This window comes from Oncorhynchus keta, chromosome 1, assembly GCF_023373465.1.
Source record: "Oncorhynchus keta strain PuntledgeMale-10-30-2019 chromosome 1, Oket_V2, whole genome shotgun sequence".
NCBI classification, from domain to species: domain Eukaryota; kingdom Metazoa; phylum Chordata; class Actinopteri; order Salmoniformes; family Salmonidae; genus Oncorhynchus; species Oncorhynchus keta.
Genome location: NC_068421.1, coordinates 94,135,185 through 94,162,374, shown reverse-complemented (window position 1 = coordinate 94,162,374; position 27,190 = coordinate 94,135,185). Strand labels below are relative to the sequence as shown.

The following is a 27,190-nucleotide window of genomic DNA, read 5'->3' as shown; positions in this document are numbered from 1 at the left end:
CTCCAACAGATGATTTGGATTGGTGCTTCCGAGACTAGACGGTCTTTAGCGAAAGCCCACAATGTAATACATTGAAACACGTATTTGAAAGAAAACTCCTTTAAAGTTATAATTGAACTGGGATATAAAGTTTTACAATTACATTTTAGTTATTACAATCTTTTCCAGAGCAACTTACAGTCAGGAAGTTGAACACATATGATCACTTCGATCACTATCATTGTAATTAAAACGTTCAAAATAGTCGCTATGAGCAAAACCAATGTTAGAAAGAGTGAAGGAGGTGGATGAGGTGAGTTTCCCTGTATAGCCCTTGGAGTACCTTAGTTGGTAGAAATGTGAAATACAAAGGAAATACAATTTGAAATACAACCATGTTACCTGATGGATCCAGCCAGGAGAGGGTTAAAAGCATAGAGCCAGTCGTGCATCTCCTTGTCGTTGCTGGCTTGGAGCAGTATACCGCGGTGCTCAGTACACACAGCAAACGTGTTTGGAGTCTGTTGGGGAAACACGGAGAGGTACAGTAATGTTAAAACCAGCTAGCTGCCCAGAGCAGCTTACTATTGAGGGTAGGTAGGAAGAGAGAGGAGGAAAAACATGACATCCTCTGTGAGTCTTTTCAAATGCATTACATATAAACTCAAGCAAAAGAAAACGAAACGTCCACTCACTGTCAACTGCGTTTATTTTCAGCAAACTTAACATGTGTAAATATTTGTATGAACATAAGATTAATTAACTGAGACATAAACTGAACAAGTTCCACAGACATGTGACTAACAGAAATTGAATAATGTGTCCCTGAACAAAGGGTGGGTCAAAACCAAAAGTAACAGTCAGTATCTGGTGTGGCCACCAGCTGCATTAAGTACTGCAGTGCATCTCCTCCTCATGGACTGCACCATATTTGCCAGTTCTTGCTGTGAGATGTTACCCCACTCTTCCACCAAGGCACCTTCAAGTTCTCTGATATTTCTGAGGGGAATGGCCCTAGCCCTCACCCTCTGATCCAACAGGTCCCTGGCGTGCTCAATGGGATTGAGATCTGGGCCCTTCGCTGGCCATGGCAGAACACTGACATTCCTGTCTTGCTGGAAATCGCACAGAGAACAAGCAGTATGGCTGGTGGCATTGTCATGCTGGAGGGTCATGTCAGGATGAGCCTGTAGGAAGGGTACCACATGAGGGAGGAGGATGTCTTCCCTGTAATGCACAGCGTTGAGAATGCCTGCAATGACAAGAAGCTCAGTCCGATGATGCTGTGACATGCCGCCCCAGACCATGACGGATCCTCCACCTCCAAATCGTTCCCGCTCCAGAATACAGGCCTCGGTATAACGCTCATTCCTTCCACAATAAATTAATTCAATGATAAATGTGAATCCAACCATCACCCCTGGTGAGACAAAACCGAAGAGCACTTTTTGCAAGTCCTGTCTGGTCCAGCGATGGTGGGTTTGTGCCCAGAGGCGACGTTGTTGCCGGTGATGTCTGGTGAGGACCTGCCTTAGGCCTACATGCCCTCAGTCCTCTCTCAGCCTATTGTGATCAGTCTGAGCACTGATGGAGGGATTGTGCGTTCCTGGTGTAACACGGGCAGTTGTCATTGCCATCCTGTACCTGTCCCGCAGGTGTGATGTTTGGATGTACCGATCCTGTGCAGGTGTGTTTACACGTGGTCTTCCACTGCGAGGACGATCAGCTGTCCTCAAGCCTCCTTGCAGCATGCCTAAGGCATGTCCACGCAGATGTGCAGGGACCCTTCTTTTGGTGTTTTCAGAGTCAGTAGAAAGGTCTCTTTAGTGTCCTAAGTTTTCATAACTGACCTTAATTGCCTACCATCTGTAAGCTGTTAGTGTCTTAACGACCGTTCCACAGGTGCATGTTCATTAAACAAACATGAGAAACAGTGTTTAAACCCTTTACAATGACGATCTGAAGTTTGGGATTTTTACTAATTATCTTTGAAAGACAGGGTCCTGAAAAAGGGACGTTTTATTTTTTGCTGAGTTTAGTTTAGTTATATATTGGCACCCTTGTTTCTTTTAAAATAAGTTCAAAATGTAAAACATAATAATAATTGTACTCCAGATTTTTATTGTATTTTCAACATTACAGAACCTATTTTATTTTTGTAAATTTAATTTGACCAACACTACGTGGTGCACCAACACAAACAATATCCCACAAACACAGGTGGGAAAAATGGCTACCTAAATATGATCCCCAATTAGAGGCAACGATTACCAGCTGCCTCTAATTGGGAACCATACCAAAAACCAACATAGAAATATTGAACTAGAACACCCTCTAGTTACCTGCTACGCCATAGAGAACCAAGGACTCTCTATGGTAAGGGCGTGACAAGGTAAGCGTTTCTTGTACCATCAATGAGCTTCCTGCACCTTTCTACTGGCAATTTGCCTCACTTTTCAGCAGCAAATTGCACCAATTATTCAATGTTTCAACTGCTGTTTTCAGCTCTTGCCAAAGATTACGGATGTGATTCATATCTCAACTCTTCGTTGGCCAATCCTGAACAGTCCGGCCTTTCTTCTTTTACCAGAGGGCTGCTTTTATGTGTGTTTAGGTTTGTTGTCCTGCTAGAAAATCCACAAACTTCAAGAAACACACAGTGTCTGGACACTGGGTTGAACATTGGATTCCAAAACACCTTAACAATCGACTGATTTCATGATATCTTTGCACACGTTCAAGGTCCCCCAGTTCCAGAGCCTAAATCCTTGGGAAAATGTTTTGTGGACAAAAAATGAAACAAAATTAGAGCGTTTTGGCAATACAGATCAGTGCTATGTTTACAGACAACCAAATTAAGCATTCAATGAAAAGAACACACTACCTACACTCAAACATGGCCTTGCTGTCTCTGGTACTGAGGGCCTTTCGAAATGCGCAAGTCGTTACAAAATCTGCAGAATATCAGGTGTTTTGGAGTCCAATGTTTAAACCAGTGTCCAAAAATGAAGTCTTCATTGGGTCTTCCAGCAGGAAAACAACTCCAAACACCCATAAGGCAACACAGAGGTTCAAGAAGAGATGTTGGACTGTTCTGGATTAGCCAGTTAAGAGTCCATACTTGAATCACATCAAAAACGATGTGTGAAGGTGTCAGCTAAAGGTATCAGGTAACGGGGTGTAAAGGTGCCAGGTAAAGGTATCAGGTAACAGGGTGTAAAGGTGCCAGGTAAAGGTATCAGGTAACGGGGTGTAAAGGTGCCAGGTAAAGGTATCAGGTAACAGGGTGTAAAGGTGCCAGGTAAAGGTATCAGGTAACAGGGTGTAAAGGTGCCAGGTAAAGGTATCAGGTAACGGGGTGTAAAGGTGCCAGGTAAAGGTAGCAGGTAATGGGGTGTAAAGGTGCCAGGTATCGACAGGTAAAAAGGGTACTAACCTTGAGCATGGCCTGCTGGTCCTCGCTGTACTTGACATGGGCAGAGGAGAGGTTAAGGATGGCTCTCTCCACGCGGTCTCTCTCTGTATTGTAGATATAGACGTACGGACGTCTCACCACCACATAGCGCCTCACCCAGCCGTTGGTATGAGGCTCCAGGAAATGCAGGTAGCCCTTCTTTGATACAATGGGGCTGGTGGAAAGATAAAGATTGTTATTACACTTGTTCACACCACCACGTCGACCCGAACTAGCCTTTGCTGGCTCTGATATTTTATTTTACACGTTGTTGTTTTCAAGATGCGAGCAGCAACTATATGGTGGATTGGTAACAAGGCCAGCTTAGTAGAGCTTGACACATGTTGGCTCAGTAGTGTGAAAAGCACTTTGATGAGGTAAATTCCACCAAGTCTTCTAAGCCATAAATCAATCAATCAATCAATCAATCTCTGAAGCCCCCCTCACCTGACCCGGATCTCTTGGATGTCTGGTACAAAACGGCGCGTCCTGGGTTTAACCTCCGGGGCGGCAACCCCACCAGGGGACTTCTTCACCTGTCCATCCCGCTGTGAGCAGTCAGGGTTGGGGCTGGCACAGCAGGAGCGAAGCTTGGTGGCTCTGGTTGGAGAGACGGAGGAAGAAAAGTTTTCCATGTGGGGATCGACCATAGAGATAGTTAGAGAACCCATCTTAGATTTAACCCGTTGCCACGACTTCTACCGAAGTCGTTGCCTCTCCTTGTTCGGGGCGGTGCTCGGCGTTCGACGTCACCGGTCTTCTAGCCATCATTGATCCATTTTTCATTTTCCATTGGTTTTGTCTCGTCTTCCCACACACCTGTTTTCAATCCCATTCATTACCTGTTGTGTATTTAACACTCTGTTTCCCCTCATGTCTTTGTCAGAGATTGTTTTATTGTCAGTGTTGTTTAGTTGTTGTGTTGGTGCGCGACGGGTCCTTGTACCCATGTTTGTTCATGTCTGTACTTCTAGTGTTATGGAGCATGTTCTGTGGACATTTATTAAAAGACTCCATTTACACTCCATTTTGACTCTCCTGCGCCTGACTTCCCTGCCACCTATTCACACGGCGCTGACACCTGTTTTAGCATGGATTTTAGCATTGAGCGATTCCACCTTTTTTAACATGGATATTAGCATTGAGCGATTCCACCCGTTTTAGCATGGATATTAGCATTGAGCGATTCCACCTGTTTTAGCATGGATATTAGCATTGAGCGATTCCACCCGTTTTAGCATGGATATTAGCATTGAGCGATTCCACCCGTTTTAGCATGGATATTAGCATTGAGCGATTCCACCCGTTTTAGCATGGATATTAGCATTGAGCGATTCCACCCGTTTTAGCATGGATATTAGCATTGAGCGATTCCACCCGTTTTAGCATGGATATTAGCATTGAGCGATTCCACCCGTTTTAGCATGGATTTGAGCATTCCACCCGATATATAGCATTGAGCGATTTTAGCATAGATATTAGCATTGAGCGATTCCACACGTTTTAGCATGGATATTAGCATTGAGCGATTCCACACGTTTTAGCATGGATATTAGCATTGAGCGATTCCACACGTTTTAGCATGGATATTAGCATTGAGCGATTCCACACGTTTTAGCATGGATATTAGCATTGAGCGATTCCACCCGTTTTAGCATGGATATTAGCATTGAGCGATTCCACCCGTTTTAGCATGGATATTAGCATTGAGCGATTCCACCCGTTTTAGCATAGATATTAGCATTGAGCGATTCCACCCGTTTTAGCATAGATATTAGCATTGAGCGATTCCACCCGTTTTAGCATGGATATTAGCATTGAGCGATTCCACACGTTTTAGCATGGATATTAGCATTGAGCGATTCCACACGTTTTAGCATGGATATTAGCATTGAACATGGATTTTAGCATTGAGCGATTCCACCTGTTTTAACATGGATATTAGCATTTAGCGATTCCACCCATTTTAGCATAGATACCTGTTTTAGGGATATTAGCATTGAGCGATTCCACACATTTTAGCATGGATATTAGCATTGAGCGATTCCACACGTTTTAGCATGGATATTAGCATTGAGCGATTCCACCTGTTTTAGCATGGATATTAGCATTGAGCGATTCCACCCGTTTTAGCATGGATATTAGCATTGAGCGATTCCACCCGTTTTAGTATGGACATTAGCATTGAGCCATTCCACCCGTTTTAAGTGGTCAACTGGGTGGGGATTCATATGGGTTTGGGAGTAATCAGCCAATGATCAGAGCATTGCCTTCTTTAAACTAGGCGCAGTAGTTTGTAAATGTCTTTAAGGTATTTCACCGCCATCTAGTGGCCATAATACATTAATGGCACATAGGATTTGGTTCAGGACTCCAGCACTGCAGGTGTCAAGAAATCACCAATATTAGCTTTACACTTTTTTCAAACACAAAATAATAAGAAAATGCACTACTTTAAAATGGAGATGGCATCAATGGCGGAGCATTGCATTAGTGCAAACCAAAACTGTTCTCAGGGCAGGTCTGCCGGTTTTGACTCTAACAACTAGAACTAACTCAGCAGGTTAGGAGAACTAACTCAGCAGGTTAGGAGAACTAACTCAGCAGGTTAGGAGTAGTGTCTATTAACCATGTACACTTCCAACAGTGAGTGAAATACATAGCAGATACCAGTAGGTTTCAGTGATGGATGGATTAAATGGGGAGGAGGGGCTCATAACAGGTACCAGTAGGTGTCAGTGATGGATGGATTAAATGGGGAGGAGGGGCTCATAACAGGTACCAGTAGGTATCAGTGATGGATGGATTAAATGGGGAGGAGGGGCTCATAACAGGTACCAGTAGGTGTCAGTGATGGATGGATTAAATGGGGAGGACAGGCTCATAACAGGTACCAGTAGGTGTCAGTGATGGATGGATTAAATGGGGAGGACAGGCTCATAACAGGTACCAGTAGGTGTCAGTGATGGATGGATTAAATGGGGAGGAGGGGCTCATAACAGGTACCAGTAGGTGTCAGTGATGGATGGATTAAATGGGGAGGAGGGGCTCATAACAGGTACCAGTAGGTGTCAGTGATGGTTGGATTAAATGGGGAGGAGGGGGTACCAGTAGGTGTCAGTGATGGTTGGATTAAATGGGGAGGACAGGCTCATAACAAGTACCAGTAGGTGTCAGTGATGGATGGATTAAATGGGGAGGAGGGGCTCATAGCAGGTACCAGTAGGTATCAGTGATGGATGGATTAAATGGGGAGGAGGGGCTCATAGCAGGTACCAGTAGGTATCAGTGATGGATGGATTAAATGGGGAGGAGGGGCTCATGCCATAATCTCAGAAACCCAGAACTAAAATCTAATAATTGTGTCAAATGCTGGATTATGTTCTGGGAAGATGTTGGAGATAAGATATTAACCAGACTCTCCAAGTCTCTACCCCTCACTAAACGGAAACTCTCAGCAAAATCATGAGCCGAATGTTCCCTCGCCACCTGTAAGAAAACATCAGGATCTGACCAAATGATCAATGATTGGAAAATCTGCACAAAGTTTCTCGTTCATCCTCGCATCCCAAAATCATCTCTATGTGACGTGAAACTATCCACAAGAAATTCGTCTTACCGTGACAGCCCTGAGTCTGTTTAGTCTCTGAGTCTATTAGTCTCTGTGTCTGCTAGTGTCTGTGTCTGCTAGTGTCTGAGTCTGCTAGTGTCTGAGTCTGCTAGTGTCTGAGTCTGCTAGTGTCTGAGTCTGCTAGTGTCTGAGTCTGCTAGTGTCTGAGTCTGCTAGTGTCTGAGTCTGCTAGTGTCTGAGTCTGCTAGTGTCTGAGTCTGCTAGTGTCTGAGTCTGCTATGTCTGTGTCTGAGTCTGCTAGTGTCTGAGTCTGCTAGTGTCTGAGTCTGCTAGTGTCTGAGTCTGCTAGTGTCTGAGTCTGCTAGTGTCTGTGTCTGAGTCTGCTAGTGTCTGAGTCTGCTCGTGTCTGAGTCTGCTCGTGTCTGAGTCTGCTCGTGTCTGAGTCTGCTCGTGTCTGAGTCTGCTCGTGTCTGAGTCTGCTCGTGTCTGAGTCTGCTCGTGTCTGAGTCTGCTCGTGTCTGAGTCTCTGAGTCTGCTCGTGTCTGAGTCTGCTCGTGTCTGAGTCTGCTCGTGTCTGAGTCTGCTCGTGTCTGAGTGTCTGAGTCTGCTAGTGTCTGAGTCTGCTAGTGTCTGAGTCTGCTAGTGTCTGAGTCTGCTCGTGTCTGAGTCTGCTCGTGTCTGAGTCTGCTCGTGTCTGAGTCTGCTCGCTGCTGCTCGTGTCTGAGTCTGCTCGTGTCTGAGTCTGCTCGTGTCTGAGTCTGCTCGTGTCTGAGTCTGCTCGTGTCTGAGTCTGCTAGTGTCTGAGTCTGCTAGTGTCTGCTAGTGTCTGAGTCTGCTCGTGTCTGAGTCTGCTCGTGTCTGAGTCTGCTAGTGTCTGCTAGTGTCTGAGTCTGCTAGTGTCTGAGTCTGCTAGTCTGAGTCTGCTCGTGTCTGAGTCTGCTCGTGTCTGAGTCTGCTCGTGTCTGAGTCTGCTAGTGTCTGAGTCTGCTAGTGTCTGAGTCTGCTAGTGTCTGAGTCTGCTAGTGTCTGCTAGTGTCTGTGTCTGAGTCTGCTAGTGTCTGCTAGTGTCTGAGTCTGCTAGTGTCTGAGTCTGCTAGTGTCTGAGTCTGCTAGTGTCTGCTAGTGTCTGAGTCTGCTAGTGTCTGAGTCTGCTAGTCTGAGTCTGCTAGTGTCTGAGTCTGCTAGTGTCTGAGTCTGCTAGTGTCTGAGTCTGCTGGTAGTGTCTGCTAGTGTCTGAGTCTGCTAGTGTCTGAGTCTGCTGCTAGTGTCTGAGTCTGCTAGTGTCTGAGTCTGCTAGTGTCTGCTAGTGTCTGTGTCTGAGTCTGCTAGTGTCTGCTAGTGTCTGAGTCTGCTAGTGTCTGAGTCTGCTAGTGTCTGCTAGTGTCTGAGTCTGCTAGTGTCTGCTAGTGTCTGAGTCTGCTCTGCTAGTGTCTGAGTCTGCTAGTGTCTGAGTCTGCTAGTGTCTGCTAGTGTCTGAGTCTGCTAGTGTCTGCTAGTGTCTGAGTCTGCTAGTGTCTGCTAGTGTCTGAGTCTGCTAGTGTCTGAGTCTGCTAGTGTCTGAGTCTGCTAGTGTCTGCTAGTGCCTGAGTCTGCTAGTGTCTGAGTCTGCTAGTGTCTGCTAGTGTCTGCTAATGTCTGCTAATGTCTGCTAATGTCTGCTAGTGTCCGAGTCTGCTAGTGTCCGAGTCTGCTAGTGTCCGAGTCTGCTAGTGTCCGAGTCTGCTAGTGTCCGAGTCTGCTAGTGTCCGAGTCTGCTAGTGTCCGAGTCTGCTAGTGTCCGAGTCTGCTAGTGTCCGAGTCTGCTAGTGTCCGAGTCTGCTAGTGTCCGAGTCTGCTAGTGTCCGAGTCTGCTAGTGTCCGAGTCTGTTAGTGTCCGAGTCTGTTAGTGTCTGAGTCTGCTAGTGTCTGCTAGTGTCCTGCTAGTGTCTGAGTCTGCTAGTGTCCTGAGTCTGTTAGTGTCTGAGTCTGCTAGTGTCTGTCTGGTAGTGTCTGAGTCTGTTAGTGTCCGAGTCTGCTAGTGTCTGAGTCTGCTAGTGTCTGAGTCTGTTAGTGTCTGAGTCTGTGTCTGAGTCTGTTAGTGTCTGAGTCTGTTAGTGTCTGAGTCTGAGTCTGCTAGTGTCTGAGTCTGTAGTGTCTGAGTCTGGTAGTGTCTGCTAGTGTCTAGTGTCGTGTCTGAGTCTGCTATGGTCTGAGTCTGCTGAGTGAAGTGTGATATTAGTGTCTGACCTGGGTCTGCTAGTGTCTGTGTCTGAGTCTGCTAGTTTCAGTCTTGGGGTGTCTGAGTCTGCTAGTGTCTGTCTGCCTGAATGACGGGCAGTGTCTGTCTGAGGAGGGGGTGAGGTCTGCTAGTGTTGTCTGCTAGTGTCTGCTAGTGTCTGGTGTCTGCTAGTGCCTGAGTCTGCTAGTGTCTGAGAGGTCTGCTACTCCTGCTAATGTCAGCAGAGTCACTGACATTTCAGACAGCTGGCTAGTGTCCGAGTTGCTAGTGTCCGAGTCTTGTCCGGGCTAACACACACGCACACGCACGCACACACACAGTGTGGTGTGTAATGGTACACACACACACACACACACACACCACCACACACACACACACACACACACACACACACACACACACACACACACACACACACACACACACACACACACACACACACACACACACACACACACACACACACACACATGTCAAACACACACACACACAAACACACACACACACACACACACACACACACACAGCATGTCAAAATGCACACACACAAACATACACACACACGTAAACACAAACACACAGCATGTCAAAACACTGTCTGCAAAAAAGTTAACTGAGACAAACGAACACGTCATGTCGCCACTCGTAGTTTCCTCACATCAAAGTAACTTCAAACCGGATACATACATGAAAACCCATCATAGTAAAAAGTGACAGGAAGTCTACCTTGCTTTCACTGGCGCTGACACACACGTGGCTGTACTCTCTGTTGAAGGAGTGGGCGAGCAGCCGTAGACACTGGTGAGTGATGGAGACAAATAAAGCTCTAAGTCTCAAAGCAATGGGCTTCACAACAACAACAACAACCTCAGAATGGTTACCTAAGGAGAAGTTACCTAAGGAGAAGTTACCTAAGGAGAAGTTACCTAAGGAGAAGGCTTAAGTGAGCCACTGACCATATTTAAAAGGGAGAATCAAGCATAGCCACAGGAAGTAGGGGTGCTGGGGGGTGCTGCGGCTGATTAATTGAAATAATTTAGCCCCAAAATGTGTATATATATATATTTAAAAAATGTATTTACCCCCAAAATTGAATTACTGCTGTCTGAATAGACATAAATAAAATAATTCAAAATACCACACAAGAAAGCGTAATTTAGCTACAAAGGATAAATAGCATCGAAGTATGTTTTACAATTGGGAAGGACACAATCTGGGCAGCACACACACCTAATACAGAACAGCTTGTTCCATTGTGGCCACAGATATAATCCAGAGAAGGAATTTGGAACTTCTAACCCTGGTACTTTGACTGGTAAACTCATGGGTACACTAGCAATGGCTGCCAGTCCTGACTTGAATGGGAACAACCAGTCCTGACTCTTATGGGAACAGCCATCTATGGATTACATTTCTATGGTTGGTTATGTCAGTTTGCCTTTTTACAAATGTCAAAATAAAATCCCAAGAAAATCGTAGGTCTGGGAGGGGGGGGTTGGGTTTGGAAAGCCTACTGCTGAAAAGAGAAGCCTAATCTGACTGTGGAAGCTAGCCATTCCCCCCCACAACAACTTCTGAGCGAACAGCACTGTTTTTCAAAGTAACTGGTCTTCAGCTATTGTCACAAAACATAATCACCCATGCTTCGTCTTCATCACAGGCTGAGTCGGTATCACTGTTTACTCTGTAGCCTGTACTGTACATATACAATACCAGTCAGAACTTTGGCCACACCAACTCATTCAAGGGTTTTTTCTCCATTTCTAGCCACCCTTTGCCTTGATGACAGCTTTGCACACACCTGGTAACTTTCGACAGGTTCTGTATATGATCCAACAGACCACCAGTCTGTCTAAGGGCTATTTGACCAAGAAGGAGAGAGATGGAGTGCTGCATCAGATGACCTGACCGCCACAATCACCCGACCTCAACCCAATTGAGATGGTTTGGGATGAGTTGGACCGCAGAGTGAAGGAAAAGCAGCCAAAAAGTGCTCAGCATATGTGGGAACTCCTTGAAGACTGTTGGAAAAGTATTCTAGGTGAAGCTGGTTGAGAGAATGCCAAGAGTGTGCAAAGTTGTCATCAAGGCAAAATGTGGCTACTTTGAAGAATCTCAAATATAAAATATATTTTGATTTAATTAACACTTTTTTGGGTACTACATGATTCCATATGTGTTATTTCATAGTTTTGATGTCTTCACTATTATTCTACAATATAGAAAATAGTCAAAATTTTAATAAAAAAACTGGAATGAGCAGGTGTCCAAACTTTTGACTGGTACTGTATATATATATATATATATATATACAGTACCATATATGCGTACAGAGGCCCATTATCAGCAACCATCACTCCTGTGTTCCAATGGCACGTGTTGTTAGCTAATACAAGTCTATCATTTTAAAAGGCTAATTGATCATTAGAAAACTACTTTGCAATTATGTTAGCACAGCTGAAAACTGTCGTTCTGATTAAAGAAGCAATAAAACTGTCCTTCTTTAGACTAGTTGAGTATCTGGAGCATCAGCATTTGTGAGTTCGAATACAGGCCAGAAACTAAGGACTTTCTTCTGAAACTCGTCAGTCTGTTCGTGTTCTGAGAAATGAAGGCTATTCCATGTGAGAAATTGCCAAGAAACTGAAGATCTCGTACAACTCTGTGTACTACTCCCTTCACAGAACAGCTTAAACTTGCTCTAACCAGAATAGAAAGAGGAGTGGGAGTCCCCGGTGCACAGCTGAGCAAGAGGACAAGTACATTAGAGTGTCTAATTTGAGAAACAGACGCCTCACAAGTCCTCAACTGGTAGCTTCATTAAATAGTACCCGCAAAACACCAGTCTCAACGTCAACCATGAAGAGGCGACTCCGGGTTGCTGGCCTTCTATGCAGAGTTCCTCTGTCCAGTCTCAACGTCAACCAGGAAGAGGTGACTCCGGGTTGCTGGCCTTCTATGCAGAGTTCCTCTGTCCAGTCTCAACGTCAACCAGGAAGAGGTGACTCCGGGTTGCTGGCCTGTCTGTGTTCTTTTGCCCATCTTTTTATTGGCCAGTCTGAGATATGGCTTTTTACTTTGCAACTCTGTCAGTAAGAGTGTCCATGATTGAGTCTTTGAATGATGAGATTAAGATTAAACTGTCCAACTCATGTCCAATCAGTTGAATTTACCACAGGAGGACAACCAATCAAGTTGTAGAAACATCTGAGGGATGATCAATGGAAACAGGATGCACCTGAGTTCAATTTTGAGTCTCATAGCAAAGGGTCTGAATACTTATATAAATACTCTATTTTGGTTTTTAATTTGTAATAAATCTGAACAAAATTCAAAAAAACTTGTTTTGCTTTGTCATTATTGGGTATTGATGAGAGGGGAAAAACAATGTAATTAACTTTATAATAAGACTGTAACCAGCATTTGGCCACTTATGTGGTATTGACAAATATTCTGCTAATTTCTTTTATCTTGTATATGATGTAGAAGTGCATGAAAAATGTGTTTATAAAAAGTTTATGAAAATCCCCATGTGTGGAAATCCCCCTAAAACGTGTTCGCTCAACTGTATGGCACTACACAAATGTGATTATAGATACAGGCAATGTAAGTCAAAACATCTTCCCCCGGCTCGTAAGCAAGAACGGGAATATTTTAAAGTAACAAGGTTACAACTAAATTCGAACACGTTTTCTTTTAAAGAAGAGACACTGACCTTAGCGACTAGCTCCCTCTGCCTCTCGTTGGGGGCGTCAGCTGTGGGGCTGAGACTGAGGTCCTGGGCGTGGCCCTCGGAAGGCTGAGGGGACTCACTCTGCTCCACAGACACACAGGATAGCAACTCTTCCTGACCCAGCAGCAGGGTGGACTCTAGCTTCTCCCTCAGGAGCAGGTAGTGTCTCGTCTTCTCCACCTGAATGATTAGAGTGTAGGGTGTAGGTGTAGGGTATAGGTGTAGGGTGTAGGGTATAGGTGTAGGATATAGGGTGTAGGATATAGGGTGTAGAGTATAGGGTGTAGGTGTAGGGTATAGGTGTAGGATATAGGGTGTAGAGTATAGGGTGTAGGTGTAGGGTGTAGGATATAGGGTGTAGAGTATAGGTGTAGGGTATAGGTGTAGGGTGTAGGGTATAGGTGTAGGGTGTAGTGTATAGGTGTAGGATATTGGGTGTAGGGTGTAGGGTGTAGAGTATAGGGTGTAGGGTGTAGGTTATAGGGTGTAGGGTGTAGGTTATCGGGTGTAGGTTATAGGGTGTAGGTTATAGGGTGTAGTACCACATACCTCCTGCAGGAGGCTGAGTTTCTCCAGTTCCCACTGGTGGTCCAGGATGAGGCTGTCACTGCGTGGCCTCCACCCAGCCAGGTTCTCCTCCCCTCGGACGTACGCCACCGAGGTGTCCAGCACCCGCCGACGTCTCCTCTGCATTCCTGGGGGGTTGAAAAAGGCCAAACGGTTAGAGGTCAGAGGTCAGGGGTCGGACAAACAAAGCAGAAATAAGCTTTATCTTTGTCTCAATTTTGTTTGGATTCTTTGCGTCTTATCTCCTTTTAAATTGTTTTGGAGAAAAAGGTCCCTCCAATTCAGACCTTCTCCTCCAATGCATTTTGAGAAAGAGGCAGGAAGACGAATGGCAGAAAGAGTTGTGGAAACACAGACAAAGGGGAAGCTCAACAGAGAAAGTGTCTCACCTGGGCTCCCATGATCCGCCAGGTGACACAAGCTGACCTCGTACACACCTGTCACTCGGTTACTGGACAGAGAAAGAAACAACAGACAAACAAAACCCTGGGTTCAACTCTGGGTTCAACTCTGGGTTCAACTCTGGGTTCAACTCTGGGTTCAACCCTGGGTTCAACTCTGGGTTCAACCCTGGGTTCAACTCTGGGTTCAACTCTGGGTTCAACTCTGGGTTCAACTCTGGGTTCAACTCTGGGTTCAACTCTGGGTTCAACTCTGGGTTCAACTCTGGGTTCAACTCTGGGTTCAACCCTGGGTTCAACTCTGGGTTCAATCCTGGGTTCAACCCTGGGTTCAACTCTGTGTTAATTTCATGTCCATTGTTTCCATTGATTTAACAATCATCTTTCAGGAACGCAACAGAGGCAAAGGACTGTGGTGAGATAAACAGTAACAGACTTGATTTTATGGTTTATTTCATGGTAGTTGATTTAATAATAATCTTTCAGGATAAGAGATGATTAAAAAGTCACCCCTCTGTTGTTGTCCTCAGGCTTCCGGTGCCAAACAGGTTTCGGATGGAGCGGGAGGTCGGGAGTTTAACGTCTCGAGAGTAGAACACCATGCAGAAATCTTTGGTTATGACTGTGGGCTGGGTGCAGTTCTCCATCTACAGAAAGATGAAGGATCAAAAAAAGATAATTTCTCTCTCCGCCTCTTTAGGTCCTAACATCAGATACAGTAGGGGTCATTGTGGATACAGCACCTGTAAGTTCAAATCAAATCAAACATCAGATACAGTAGGGGTCATTGTGGATACAGCACCTGTAAGTTCAAATCAAATCAAACATCAGATACAGTAGGGGTCATTGTGGATACAGCACCTGTAAGTTCAAATCAAATCAAACATCAGATACAGTAGGGGTCATTGTGGATACAGCACCTGTAAGTTCAAATCAAATCAAACATCAGATACAGTAGGGGTCATTGTGGATACAGCACCTGTAAGTTCAAATCAAATCAAACATCAGATACAGTAGTGGTCATTGTGGATACAGCACCTGTAAGTTCAAATCAAATCAAACATCAGATACAGTAGGGGTCATTGTGGATACAGCACCTGTAAGTTCAAATCAAATCAAACATCAGATACAGTAGGGGTCATTGTGGATACAGCACCTGTAAGTTCAAATCAAACATCAGATACAGTAGGGGTCATTGTGGATACAGCACCTGTAAGTTCAAATCAAATCAAACATCAGATACAGTAGGGGTCATTGTGGATACAGCACCTGTAAGTTCAAATCAAATCAAACATCAGATACAGTAGGGGTCATTGTGGATACAGCACCTGTACGTTCAAATCAAATCAAACATCAGATACAGTAGTGGTCATTGTGGATACAGCACCTGTAAGTTCAAATCAAATCAAACATCAGATACAGTAGTGGTCATTGTGGATACAGCACCTGTAAGTTCAAATCAAATCAAACATCCGATACAGTAGTGGTCATTGTGGATACAGCACCTGTAAGTTCAAATCAAATCAAACATCAGATACAGTAGTGGTCATTGTGGATACAGCACCTGTAAGTTCAAATCAAATCAAACATCAGATACAGTAGGGGTCATTGTGGATACAGCACCTGTAAGTTCAAATCAAATCAAACATCAGATACAGTAGGGGTCATTGTGGATACAGCACCTGTAAGTTCAAATCAAATCAAACATCAGATACAGTAGTGGTCATTGTGGATACAGCACCTGTAAGTTCAAATCAAATCAAACATCAGATACAGTAGTGGTCATTGTGGATACAGCACCTGTAAGTTCAAATCAAATCAAACATCAGATACAGTAGGGGTCATTGTGGATACAGCACCTGTAAGTTCAAATCAAATCAAACATCAGATACAGTAGGGGTCATTTTGGATACAGCACCTGTAAGTTCAAATCAAATCAAATTGTGTTAGTCACATGCACTGAATAATCTTACTTTCGAGCCCCTAACTAACAAGGCAGTTTAAAAAAAACATGGATAAGAATAAGAAATAAAAGTAGCATGTCATTTAAAGAGCAGCTATATGGTAGGAGGGGGGTGGGGGTGGGGGGGATACCGGTATAGAGCCAATGCGCAGGGGCACTGGTTAGTTGAGGTAATATGTACATGTAGGTAGAGTTATGCATAGATGATAACAACAGAGAGCTAGCAGCGGTGTAAAAGAGGGGCAGGGTGGGGGTTAATGAAAATAGTTCTGGGCAGCCATTTGATTAGATGTTCAGGGAGTCCGGTACCGTTTGCTGTGCGGAAGCAGAGAGAACAGTCTATGACTTGGGTGCTCTCATGCATGTTCCAGTGTTAGGCCTAAGCGCAGGGATAATTTCTCATACATGAAGTGCTCTTAAAATTACTCCTGAGAGGTGAGCAGTCAGGTAGCAGAGACTGCTGAGAGGTGAGCAGTCAGTAAGCAGAGACAGTCAGGTAGCAGAGACTGCTGAGAGGTGAGCAGTCAGTAAGCAGAGACAGTCAGGTAGCAGAGACTGCTGAGAGGTGAGCAGTCAGTAAGCAGAGACTGCTGAGAGGTGAGCAGTCAGTAAGCAGAGACAGTCAGGTAGCAGAGACTGCTGAGAGGTGAGCAGTCAGTAAGCAGAGACAGTCAGGTAGCAGAGACTGCTGAGAGGTGAGCAGCAAGTAAGCAGAGACAGTCAGGTAGCAGAGACTGCTGAGAGGTGAGCAGTCAGTAAGCAGAGACAGTCAGGTAGCAGAGACTGCTGAGAGGTGAGCAGTCAGTAAGCAGAGACTACTGAGAGGTGAGCAGTCAGTAAGCAGAGACAGTCAGGTAGCAGAGACTGCTGAGAGGTGAGCAGTCAGTAAGCAGAGACAGTCAGGTAGCAGAGACTGCTGAGAGGTGAGCAGTCAGTAAGCAGAGACTGCTGAGAGGTGAGCAGTCAGTAAGCAGAGACAGTCAGGTAGCAGAGACTGCTGAGAGGTGAGCAGTCAGTAAGCAGAGACAGTCAGGTAGCAGAGACTGCTGAGAGGTGAGCAGTCAGTAAGCAGAGACAGTCAGGTAGCAGAGACTGCTGAGAGGTGAGCAGTCAGTAAGCAGAGACTCCTGAGAGGTGAGCAGTCAGTAAGCAGAGACTCCTGAGAGGTGAGCAGTCAGGTAGCAGAGACTGCTGAGAGGTGAGCAGTCAGTAAGCAGAGACAGTCAGGTAGCAGAGACTGCTGAAGGGTGAGCAGTCAGGTAGCAGAGACTGCTGAGATGTGAGCAGTCAGTAAGCAGAGACAGTCAGGTAGCAGAGACTGCTGAGAGGTGAGCAGTCAGGTAGCAGAGACTGCTGAGAGGTGAGCAGTCCGTAAGCAGAGACTCCTGAGAGGTGAGCAGTCAGTAAGCAGAGACTCTTGAGAGGTGAGCAGTCAGTAAGCAGAGACTCCTGAGAGGTGAGCAGTCAGTAAGCAGAGACTCCTGAGAGGTGAGCAGTCAGATGCAGAGACTCCTGAGAGGTGAGCAGTCAGTAAGCAGAGACAGTCAGGTAGCAGAGACTGCTGAGAGGTGAGCAGTCAGGAAGCAGAGACTGCTGAGAGGTGAGCAGTCAGGAAGCAGAGACTGCTGAGAGGTGAGCAGACAGTAAGCAGAGACTCCTGAGAGGTGAGCAGTCAGATGCAGAGACTCCTGAGAGGTGAGCAGTCAGTAAGCAGAGACAGTCAGGTAGCAGAGACTGCTGAGAGGTGAGCAGTCAGAAGCAGATACTGCTGAGAGGTGAGTAGTCAGTAAGCAGAGACTCCTGAGAGGTGAGTAGTCAGTAAGCAGAGACTCCTGAGAGGTTAGCAGTCAGTAAGCAGAGACTCCTGAGATGTGAGCAGTCAGTAAGCAGAGACTCCTGAGAGGTGAGCAGTCAGTAAGCAGAGACTCCTGAGAGGTGAGCAGTCAGGTAGCAGAGACTGCTGAGAGGTGAGCAGTCAGTAAGCAGAGACAGTCAAGTAGCAGAGACTGCTGAGCAGTCAGGTAGCAGAGACTGCTGAGAGGTGAGCAGTCAGTAAGCAGAGACAGTCAGGTAGCAGAGACTGCTGAGAGGTGAGCAGTCAGGTAGCAGAGACTGCTGAGAGGTGAGCAGTCCGTAAGCAGAGACTCCTGAGAGGTGAGCAGTCAGTAAGCAGAGACTCCTGAGAGGTGAGCAGTCAGTAAGCAGAGACTCCTGAGAGGTGAGCAGTCGGATGCAGAGACTCCTGAGAGGTGAGCAGTCAGTAAGCAGAGACAGTCAGGTAGCAGAGACTGCTGAGAGGTGAGCAGTCAGGAAGCAGAGACTGCTGAGAGGTGAGCAGTCAGGTAGCAGAGACTCCTGAGAGGTGAGCAGTCAGATGCAGAGACTCCTGAGAGGTGAGCAGTCAGTAAGCAGAGACAGTCAGGTAGCAGAGACTGCTGAGAGGTGAGCAGTCAGGAAGCAGAGACTGCTGAGAGGTGAGCAGTCAGTAAGCAGAGACTGCTGAGAGGTGAGCAGTCAGGAAGCAGAGACTGCTGAGAGGTGAGCAGTCAGGTAGCAGAGACTGCTGAGAGGTGAGCAGTCAGTAAGCAGAGACTCCTGAGAGGTTAGCAGTCAGTAAGCAGAGACTCCTGAGAGGTTAGCAGTCAGTAAGCAGAGACTCCTGAGATGTGAGCAGTCAGTAAGCAGAGACTCCTGAGAGGTGAGCAGTCAGTAAGCAGAGACAGTCAGGAAGCAGAGACTCCTGAGAGGTGAGCAGTCAGTAAGCAGAGACAGTCAAGTCAGTAAGCAGAGACTCCTGAGAGGTGAGCAGTCAGTAAGCAGAGACCCCTGAGAGGTGAGCGGTCAGTAAGCAGAGACTCCTGAGAGGTGAGCAGTCAGTAAGCAGAGACAGTCAGGAAGCAGAGACTCCTGAGAGGTGAGCAGTCAGTAAGCAGAGACCCCTGAGAGGTGAGCAGTCAGTAAGCAGAGACCCCTGAGAGGTGAGCAGTCCGTAAGCAGAGACTCCTGAGAGGTGAGCAGTCAGTAAGCAGAGATCCCTGAGAGGTGAGCAGTCAGTAAGCAGAGACCCCTGAGAGGTGAGCAGTCAGTAAGCAGAGACCCCTGAGAGGTGAGCAGTCAGTAAGCAGAGACTCCTGAGAGGTGAGCAGTCAGTAAGCAGAGACTCCTGAGAGGTGAGCAGTCAGTAAGCAGAGACTCCTGAGAGGTGAGCAGTCAGTAAGCAGAGACCCCTGAGAGGTGAGCAGTCAGTAAGCAGAGACTCCTGAGAGGTGAGCAGTCAGTAAGCAGAGACTCCTGAGAGGTGAGCGGTCAGTAAGCAGAGACTCCTGAGAGGTGAGCAGTCAGTAAGCAGAGACTCCTGAGAGGTGAACAGTCAGGGAACATGGAGCAGAGACTCCTGTTAATGCAGTTCTAGTATCTCCAGCTAAATGTGATAAACAGTTTGAAAAAATCTGAATCTGTCCAGTTAGGATCCTGTCCAGTTAGGAACCTGTCAAGCTCGGAACCTGTCCAGTTACGAACCTGTCCAGTTAGGAACCTGTCCAGTTACGTACCTGTCCAGTTAGGAACCTGTCCAGTTAGGAACCTGTCCAGTTAGGAACCTGTCCAGTTAGGAACCTGTCCAGCTACGAACCTGTCCAGTTACGTACCTGTCCAGTTACGAACCTGTCCAGTTAGGAACCTGTCCAGTTAGGAACCTGTCCAGTTAGGAACCTGTCCAGTTACGAACCTGTCCAGCTATGAACCTGTCCAGTTAGGAACCTGTCCAGTTAGGAACCTGTCCAGTTAGGAACCTGTCCAGTTACGAACCTGTTCAGTTATGAACCTGTCCAGTTACGAACCTGTCCAGTTAAGATGAGTAGATTTCCTCAGATTGTTTCTGTGAAACTAGCTTTACAATTACCATTAGACACGTACAGTTACATAACTATGTAGGCCGACAAGGTCATTTATATAACACTATATACTGTATGTAACTATATATATATGTTACCTCTAGGTAGGCCGACAAGGTCATGTAGATCTTCTCTCCATAAGGAGTGACCCGGTTCAGGAGGAGGGAGTTATGCATGGCACTGTCCCAGGCAGCCTCAAAGCGATAGAATGTCCTGATGGAGGGAGGAGAAGAGTTAACCATACAGAGAGAACGACTAAACAGAGAGCTCCTCAACCCTGATCTGAACTAACATAGTGGTCTCTGGTCTGTCTGTCTGTCTGTCTGTCTGTCTGTCTGTCTGTCTGTCTGTCTGTCTGTCTGTCTGTCTGTCTGTCTGTCTGTCTGTCTGTCTACTAACAGACTAGAAAACCTACTCTAGTGGTTAGTATGCTAGTATGCTGCAAACTGAAAGCAAAGCAGGACGGGTGGCTTTCTGAATAGTCCTGTTGATTGTCGTGTCACAACTTTATTAGACAAATAAAGGTTATTTCTACTGTAGGAGGAAGGTAAATATTTAAAGGTTTTCTCAAGAACAGCTACAATCTATTGCTATCGGCAGATCAAGTTGTAGTTGCACTGCATGTAGGGACATTGTTTATCACTATGATAATGTGAATAACATTCTGTCTGTCTGGGATATGTTACCTACAGTACATGTGCATCTAAAATACTCTTGAGAGAAGATAGCTTTTGTTTAATGAAGATTGAAATAACAACATTGATTTTCAAATACACACATTCAATAGACTATAGACACATAGTTTGGGGGATGAAGTCAGTAAATAGCATGCAACAGGGAACCCCGTCAGTTGTGGGTCGACCTTTAAGAAAAACACCAAACAATAACAGCACGAAACGAATGAAAAGGGAATGAGAGATCGACGGGAGGAGAGGAGGTGGTGGACAGGACAGGTGGTGAGGAGAAATACCTATGGTCTATACCCAAGGAGACGCTTGGAGAAGGAATAGAAGAAAAGAACCAGGAAGAGAACCAAAAGGTGAGTCAGGAAGAGAGTCTTGATGTGGTTGTGGAGCGTTGTTATGATCAAGAACGACAGGACAGTTGTGTTCTTCCTAGCCTGGTCCCAAATAGTTGTTTTGCCACCTTTCCAACTGGGACCAGGCTACATTGCCCATTCACTCACTACTTGATGATTTGAACAGCAGAATGTACTGTACATATTAATAACTGTATCCTATCTGTTCTAGAATGTCTCACAACGGACAGATAGAACCACAGAGATACAATGTAATACGTTTGCCTTTATTTTCATTCTGTAGAGATACAAATTGTAACTATGGAATGCCGTTTGGGTCTTTGTGTGTCAAAAACAAATATATTTATGTCAAATAAGCTTATAATTTGATGCATCGAATAACAAAATTACATTTTCGAATGTTGCGTGAGCTGAATTTGCATGCGCGAGCCAAGCGCCATCAACATTGATGAAAGTTTTTAAACGAGAGGTAGGCTATCTCCCTGCTATGTTGACTTTGATTTGCAGTATGACAAAGTCACTCAGATATATCTTATACATGGGATGTTTTTAGTAATTTTTAGGATAGCTAGCTTGCTAGCTTTGACTTGATACCTAGCTAGCACCAATGCAACAAGCCTGAAGACAATAACCAGATTTATCTTATACATGGGATGTTTTTAGTAATTTTTAGGATAGCTAGCTTGCTAGCTTTGACTTGATACCTAGCTAGCACCAATGCAACAAGCCTGAAGACAATAACCAGAAACTGCAATAATTTTCAATGTTTCGCAATGATTTAGCAATTCATGGCACTAAGTATTAGCTAAGTAGCCTCTTGTTGTTTTCCTAATGAAATCGAACTTTAGTTCATGAAAATAACTAGCTAGCTAGATAACGAACTACACAAAGATAGCAAGCTACCTAGCCCTGTTGCCCCAAGCTAACGTTACAAGCATGGCTAGTGGGTCCGACAATCAACCAAATACGAAAACTGTCATATAAATTAGGAATATTTTAGATAACATCGTGCTAGAGACTTAGCTAGCTAACTATAGCTACTGAAACAGATTGTAATTGTGCTATGTTTTTGAGGAGAACATTGTTTCTATCCAACATCTAGCTTGCTTTGTTGCTGACCAGCCCTGACCCAGAGCTTGGAAAAGTGTTTCTGACCAGTATTGGCCCAGAGCTTGGAAAAGTGTTTCTGACCAGCATTGGCCCAGAGCTTGGGGAAATGTGTTTCTGACCAGCATTGGCCCAGAGCTTGGGGAAATGTGTTTCTGACCAGCATTGGCCCAGAGCTTGGGGGAAGTGTGTTTCTGACCAGCACTGTCCCAGAGCTTGGGGAAATGTGTTTCTGACCAGCATTGGCCCAGAGCTTGGGGGAAGTGTGTTTCTGACCAGCATTGGCCCAGAGCTTGGGGAAATGTGTTTCTGACCAGCATTGGCCCAGAGCTTGGGGGAAGTGTGTTTCTGACCAGCACTGTCCCAGAGCTTGGGGGAAGTGTGTTTCTGACCAGCACTGTCCCAGAGCTTGGGGGAAGTGTGTTTCTGACCAGCACTGTCACAGAGCTTGGGGGAAGTGTGTTTCTGACCAGCACTGTCCCAGAGCTTGGGGGAAATGTGTTTCTGACCAGCACTGTCCCAGAGCTTGGGGGAAGTGTGTTTCTGACCAGCACTGTCCCAGAGCTTGGGGAAGTGTGTTTCTGACCAGCACTGTCACAGAGCTTGGGGAAGTGTGTTTCTGACCAGCACTGTCCCAGAGCTTGGGGAAATGTGTTTCTGACCAGCATTGGCCCAGAGCTTGGGGGAAGTGTGTTTCTGACCAGCACTGTCACAGAGCTTGGGGAAGTGTGTTTCTGACCAGCACTGTCCCAGAGCTTGGGGAAATGTGTTTCTGACCAGCATTGGCCCAGAGCTTGGGGGAAGTGTGTTTCTGACCAGCATTGGCCCAGAGCTTGGGGGAAATGTGTTTCTGACCAGCACTGGCCCAGAGCTTGGGGGAAGTGTGTTTCTGACCAGCACTGTCCCAGAGCTTGGGGGAAGTGTGTTTCTGACCAGCACTGTCCCAGAGCTTGGGGGAAATGTGTTTCTGACCAGCATTGGCCCAGAGCTTGGGGGAAGTGTGTTTCTGACCAGCACTGTCCCAGAGCTTGGGGGAAGTGTGTTTCTGACCAGCACTGTCCCAGAGCTTGGGGGAAGTGTGTTTCTGACCAGCATTGGCCCAGAGCTTGGGGGAAGTGTGTTTCTGACCAGCACTGTCACAGAGCTTGGGGGAAGTGTGTTTCTGACCAGCACTGTCCCAGAGCTTGGGGGAAGTGTGTTTCTGACCAGCACTGTCCCAGAGCTTGGGGAAGTGTGTTTCTGACCAGCACTGTCCCAGAGCTTGGGGAAGTGTGTTTCTGACCAGCACTGTCACAGAGCTTGGGGGAAGTGTGTTTCTGACCAGCACTGTCCCAGAGCTTGGGGAAATGTGTTTCTGACCAGCATTAGCCCAGAGCTTGGGGGAAGTGTATTTCTGACCAGCACTGTCCCAGAGCTTGGGGGAAGTGTGTTTCTGACCAGCATTGGCCCAGAGCTTGGGGGAAGTGTGTTTCTGACCAGCACTGTCCCAGAGCTTGGGGGAAATGTGTTTCTGACCAGCATTGGCCCAGAGCTTGGGGGAAGTGTGTTTCTGACCAGCACTGTCACAGAGCTTGGGGGAAGTGTGTTTCTGACCAGCACTGCACAGAGCTTGGGGGAAGTGTGTTTCTGACCAGCACTGTCCCAGAGCTTGGGGAAGTGTGTTTCTGACCAGCACTGTCCCAGAGCTTGGGGGAAGTGTGTTTCTGACCAGCACTGTCACAGAGCTTGGGGAAGTGTGTTTCTGACCAGCATTGGCCCAGAGCTTGGGGGAAATTTGTTTCTGACCAGCACTGTCCCAGAGCTTGGGGGAAATTTGTTTCTGACCAGCACTGTCCCAGAGCTTGGGGGAAATTTGTTTCTGACCAGCATTGGCCCAGAACTTGGGGGAACTGTGTGTCTGCCTTGTGAAGCAGCGGCAGCTGCGCGAGACAACTTTACCAGTATCAGAGCATATGTATCTGTGACATATGAAATCAGTGTAATCAATGTGTATTAATCACGTAAAATGTGAATGTGTTCAATTATTATCTGACGTTCAATCAGAATCTGTTCCTGATTGGTTATTTGACGGTATAAACAAGTCTTACCAATAATCTATCTATTTGATTTGGAATTTTAGGACCCCTTTAGGTATCTAAAAAGTATCCTACATTTTTGTTTTATTAAACATACATTTTGGCCTTACTGCTATTAGCCAATAGAAACACATTGAATAACAGTCCTTACTGCTATTAGCCAATAGAAACACATTGAATAACAGTCCTTACTGCTATTAGCCAATAGAAACACATTGAATAACAGTCCTTACTGCTATTAGCCAATAGAAACACATTGAATAACAGTCCTTACTGCTATTAGCCAATAGAAACACATTGAATAACAGTCCTTACTGCTATTAGCCAATAGAAACACATTGAATAACAGTCCTTACTGCTATTAGCCAATAGAAACACATTGAATAAAAGTCCTTACTGCTATTAGCCAATAGAAACACATTGAATAAAAGTCCTTACTGCTATTAGCCAATAGAAACACATTGAATAACAGATAGTCCTTACTGCTATTAGCCCATAGAAACACATTGAATAACAGATAGTCCTTACTGCTATTAGCCAATAGAAACACATTGAATAACAGTCCTTACTGCTATTAGCCAATAGAAACACATTGAATAACAGTCCTTACTGCTATTAGCCAATAGAAACACATTGAATAACAGTCCTTACTGCTATTAGCCAATAGAAACACATTGAATAACAGTCCTTACTGCTATTAGCCAATAGAAACACATTGAATAACAGTCCTTACTGCTATTAGCCAATAGAAACACATTGAATAACAGTCCTTACTGCTATTAGCCCATAGAAACACATTGAATAACAGATAGGCCTTACTGCTATTAGCCCATAGAAACACATTGAATAACAGATAGTCCTTACTGCTATTAGCCCATAGAAACACATTGAATAACAGATAGTCCTTACTGCTATTAGCCCATAGAAACACATTGAATAACAGACAGTCCTTACTGCTAATAGAAACACATTGAATAACAGATAGTCCTTACTGCTATTAGCCCATAGAAACACATTGAATAACAGATAGTCCTTACTGCTATTAGCCCATAGAAACACATTGAATAACAGATAGTCCTTACTGCTATTAGCCCATAGAAACACATTGAATAACAGATAGTCCTTACTGCTATTAGCCCATAGAAACACATTGAATAACAGATAGTCCTTACTGCTATTAGCCCATAGAAACACATTGAATAACAGATAGTCCTTACTGCTATTAGCCCATAGAAACACATTGAATAACAGATAGTCCTTACTGCTATTAGCCCATAGAAACACATTGAATAACAGACAGTCCTTACTGCTATTAGAAACACATTGAATAACAGACAGTCCTTACTGCTATTAGCCCATAGAAACACATTGAATAACAGATAGTCCTTACTGCTATTAGCCCATAGAAACACATTGAATAACAGATAGTCCTTACTGCTATTAGCCCATAGAAACACATTGAATAACAGATAGTCCTTACTGCTATTAGCCCATAGAAACACATTGAATAACAGATAGTCCTTACTGCTATTAGAAACACATTGAATAACAGATAGTCCTTACTGCTATTAGAAACACATTGAATAACAGATAGTCCTTACTGCTATTAGCCCATAGAAACACATTGAATAACAAATATTCCTTACTGCTATTAGAAACACATTGAATAACAGATAGTCCTTACTGCTATTAGCCAGTAGAAACACATTGAATAACAGATAGTCCTTACTGCTATTTGCCCATAGAAACACATTGAATAACAGATAGTCCTTACTGCTATTAGCCCATAGAAACACATTGAATAACAGATAGTCCTTACTGCTATTCGCAAATAGAAACACATTGAATAACAGATAGTCCTTACTGCTATTAGCCCATAGAAACACATTGAATAACAGACAGTCCTTACTGCTATTAGCCAATAGAAACACTTTGAATAACAGATAGTCCTTACTACTATTAGCCAATAGAAACACATTGAATAACAGATAGGCCTTACTGCTATTAGCCCATAGAAACACATTGAATAACAGATAGTCCTTACTGCTATTAGCCAATAGAAACACATTGAATAACAGATAGTCCTTACTGCTATTAGAAACACATTGAATAACAGATAGTCCTTACTGCTATTAGAAACACATTGAATAACAGACAGTCCTTACTGCTATTAGCCAATAGAAACACATTGAATAACAGATTCATACATGGAAAAACAGACAGTCAAAAAAATACATCTTAAGGAATTTTTTATTTTTTTAAGTGTTTGGTACTAAACTACTTTCATACATTGTTTTCAACTGGTACCGGTCTGTCGTCAGACGAGTCTTGTGACGCTTGTGGACGTCCACGTCGAGGGATCATATTGGACACGACAGACAAAAGTTGACAGATCGGTGGTACCAAGTCCAGTGACACGTGAGTTCGCGAGAGTCTCATCTTTCTATAAAAGGGGTCATATTAGTTTGTGAGAGCAAACCATTTGGAGGCTTCAGGAGAAGACTGATTTTTGGGATGTCTCCTGGTCGAACTGGACACTGCCGTAGCTCTACCACCTATCGGAATGCCCGACATCGGCATATGCCGTAGATTGAGACGCTAGATATCTCTAGCTTATCTCAGCTGGGGGTGCGGACATGGACTCTAGAGGGTTTTAACTTCACATGGCTTCAGATTGAACATCCTCTGGTGGGGAAGTCAATTAATTAATTAACAGTATATTGATGCTGTCACGCCCTGGCCATAGAGAGGCTTTTTATTCTCTATTTTGGTTAGGCCAGGGTGTGACTAGGGTGGGTGTTCTATGTTCTTTTTTCTACGTTTTTGTATTTCTTTGTTTTTGGCCGGGTATGGCTCTCAATCAGGGGCAGCTGTCTGTCGTTGTCTCTGATTGAGAACCATACTTAGGTAGTGCTTTCCCACATGGGTTTTGTGGGTAGTTGTTTTCTGTCTCTGTGTCAGCACCAGACAGAACTGTTTCTGTTTTCGTTCGTTCTCTTGTTATTTTGTTTTGTGTTCAGTTTTAATAAATATTAACATGAACATATACCACGCTGCATATTGGTCCGATCCTTCCTACTCCTCCTCAGATGACGAGGGATATCGTTACAGAACTACCCACCACAACCGGACCAAGCAGCGTGGTAACCAGGAGCAGAGGGTTCTGGACTCCTGGACTTGGGAGGAGATA

The 27,190-nt window shown here is 45.0% G+C and overlaps 1 protein-coding gene across 1 annotated transcript in view; it reads right to left on the bottom strand.

The window, feature by feature from the left end:
* Positions 1-27,190, bottom strand: part of kif1aa (kinesin family member 1Aa) — a 200,357-nt gene that overhangs the window by 2,888 nt on the left and 170,279 nt on the right. The window contains exons 37-46 of the mRNA XM_052525192.1: positions 19,878-19,992; positions 14,434-14,570; positions 13,912-13,973; positions 13,505-13,650; positions 12,938-13,135; positions 9,949-10,020; positions 9,429-9,467; positions 3,881-4,128; positions 3,416-3,608; positions 382-500 (exon numbers count right to left, since the gene is read on the bottom strand). Coding sequence (XP_052381152.1) covers positions 382-500; positions 3,416-3,608; positions 3,881-4,128; positions 9,429-9,467; positions 9,949-10,020; positions 12,938-13,135; positions 13,505-13,650; positions 13,912-13,973; positions 14,434-14,570; positions 19,878-19,992 — 1,329 coding nt within the window. The remainder of the gene's footprint in view (positions 1-381; positions 501-3,415; positions 3,609-3,880; positions 4,129-9,428; positions 9,468-9,948; positions 10,021-12,937; positions 13,136-13,504; positions 13,651-13,911; positions 13,974-14,433; positions 14,571-19,877; positions 19,993-27,190) is intronic.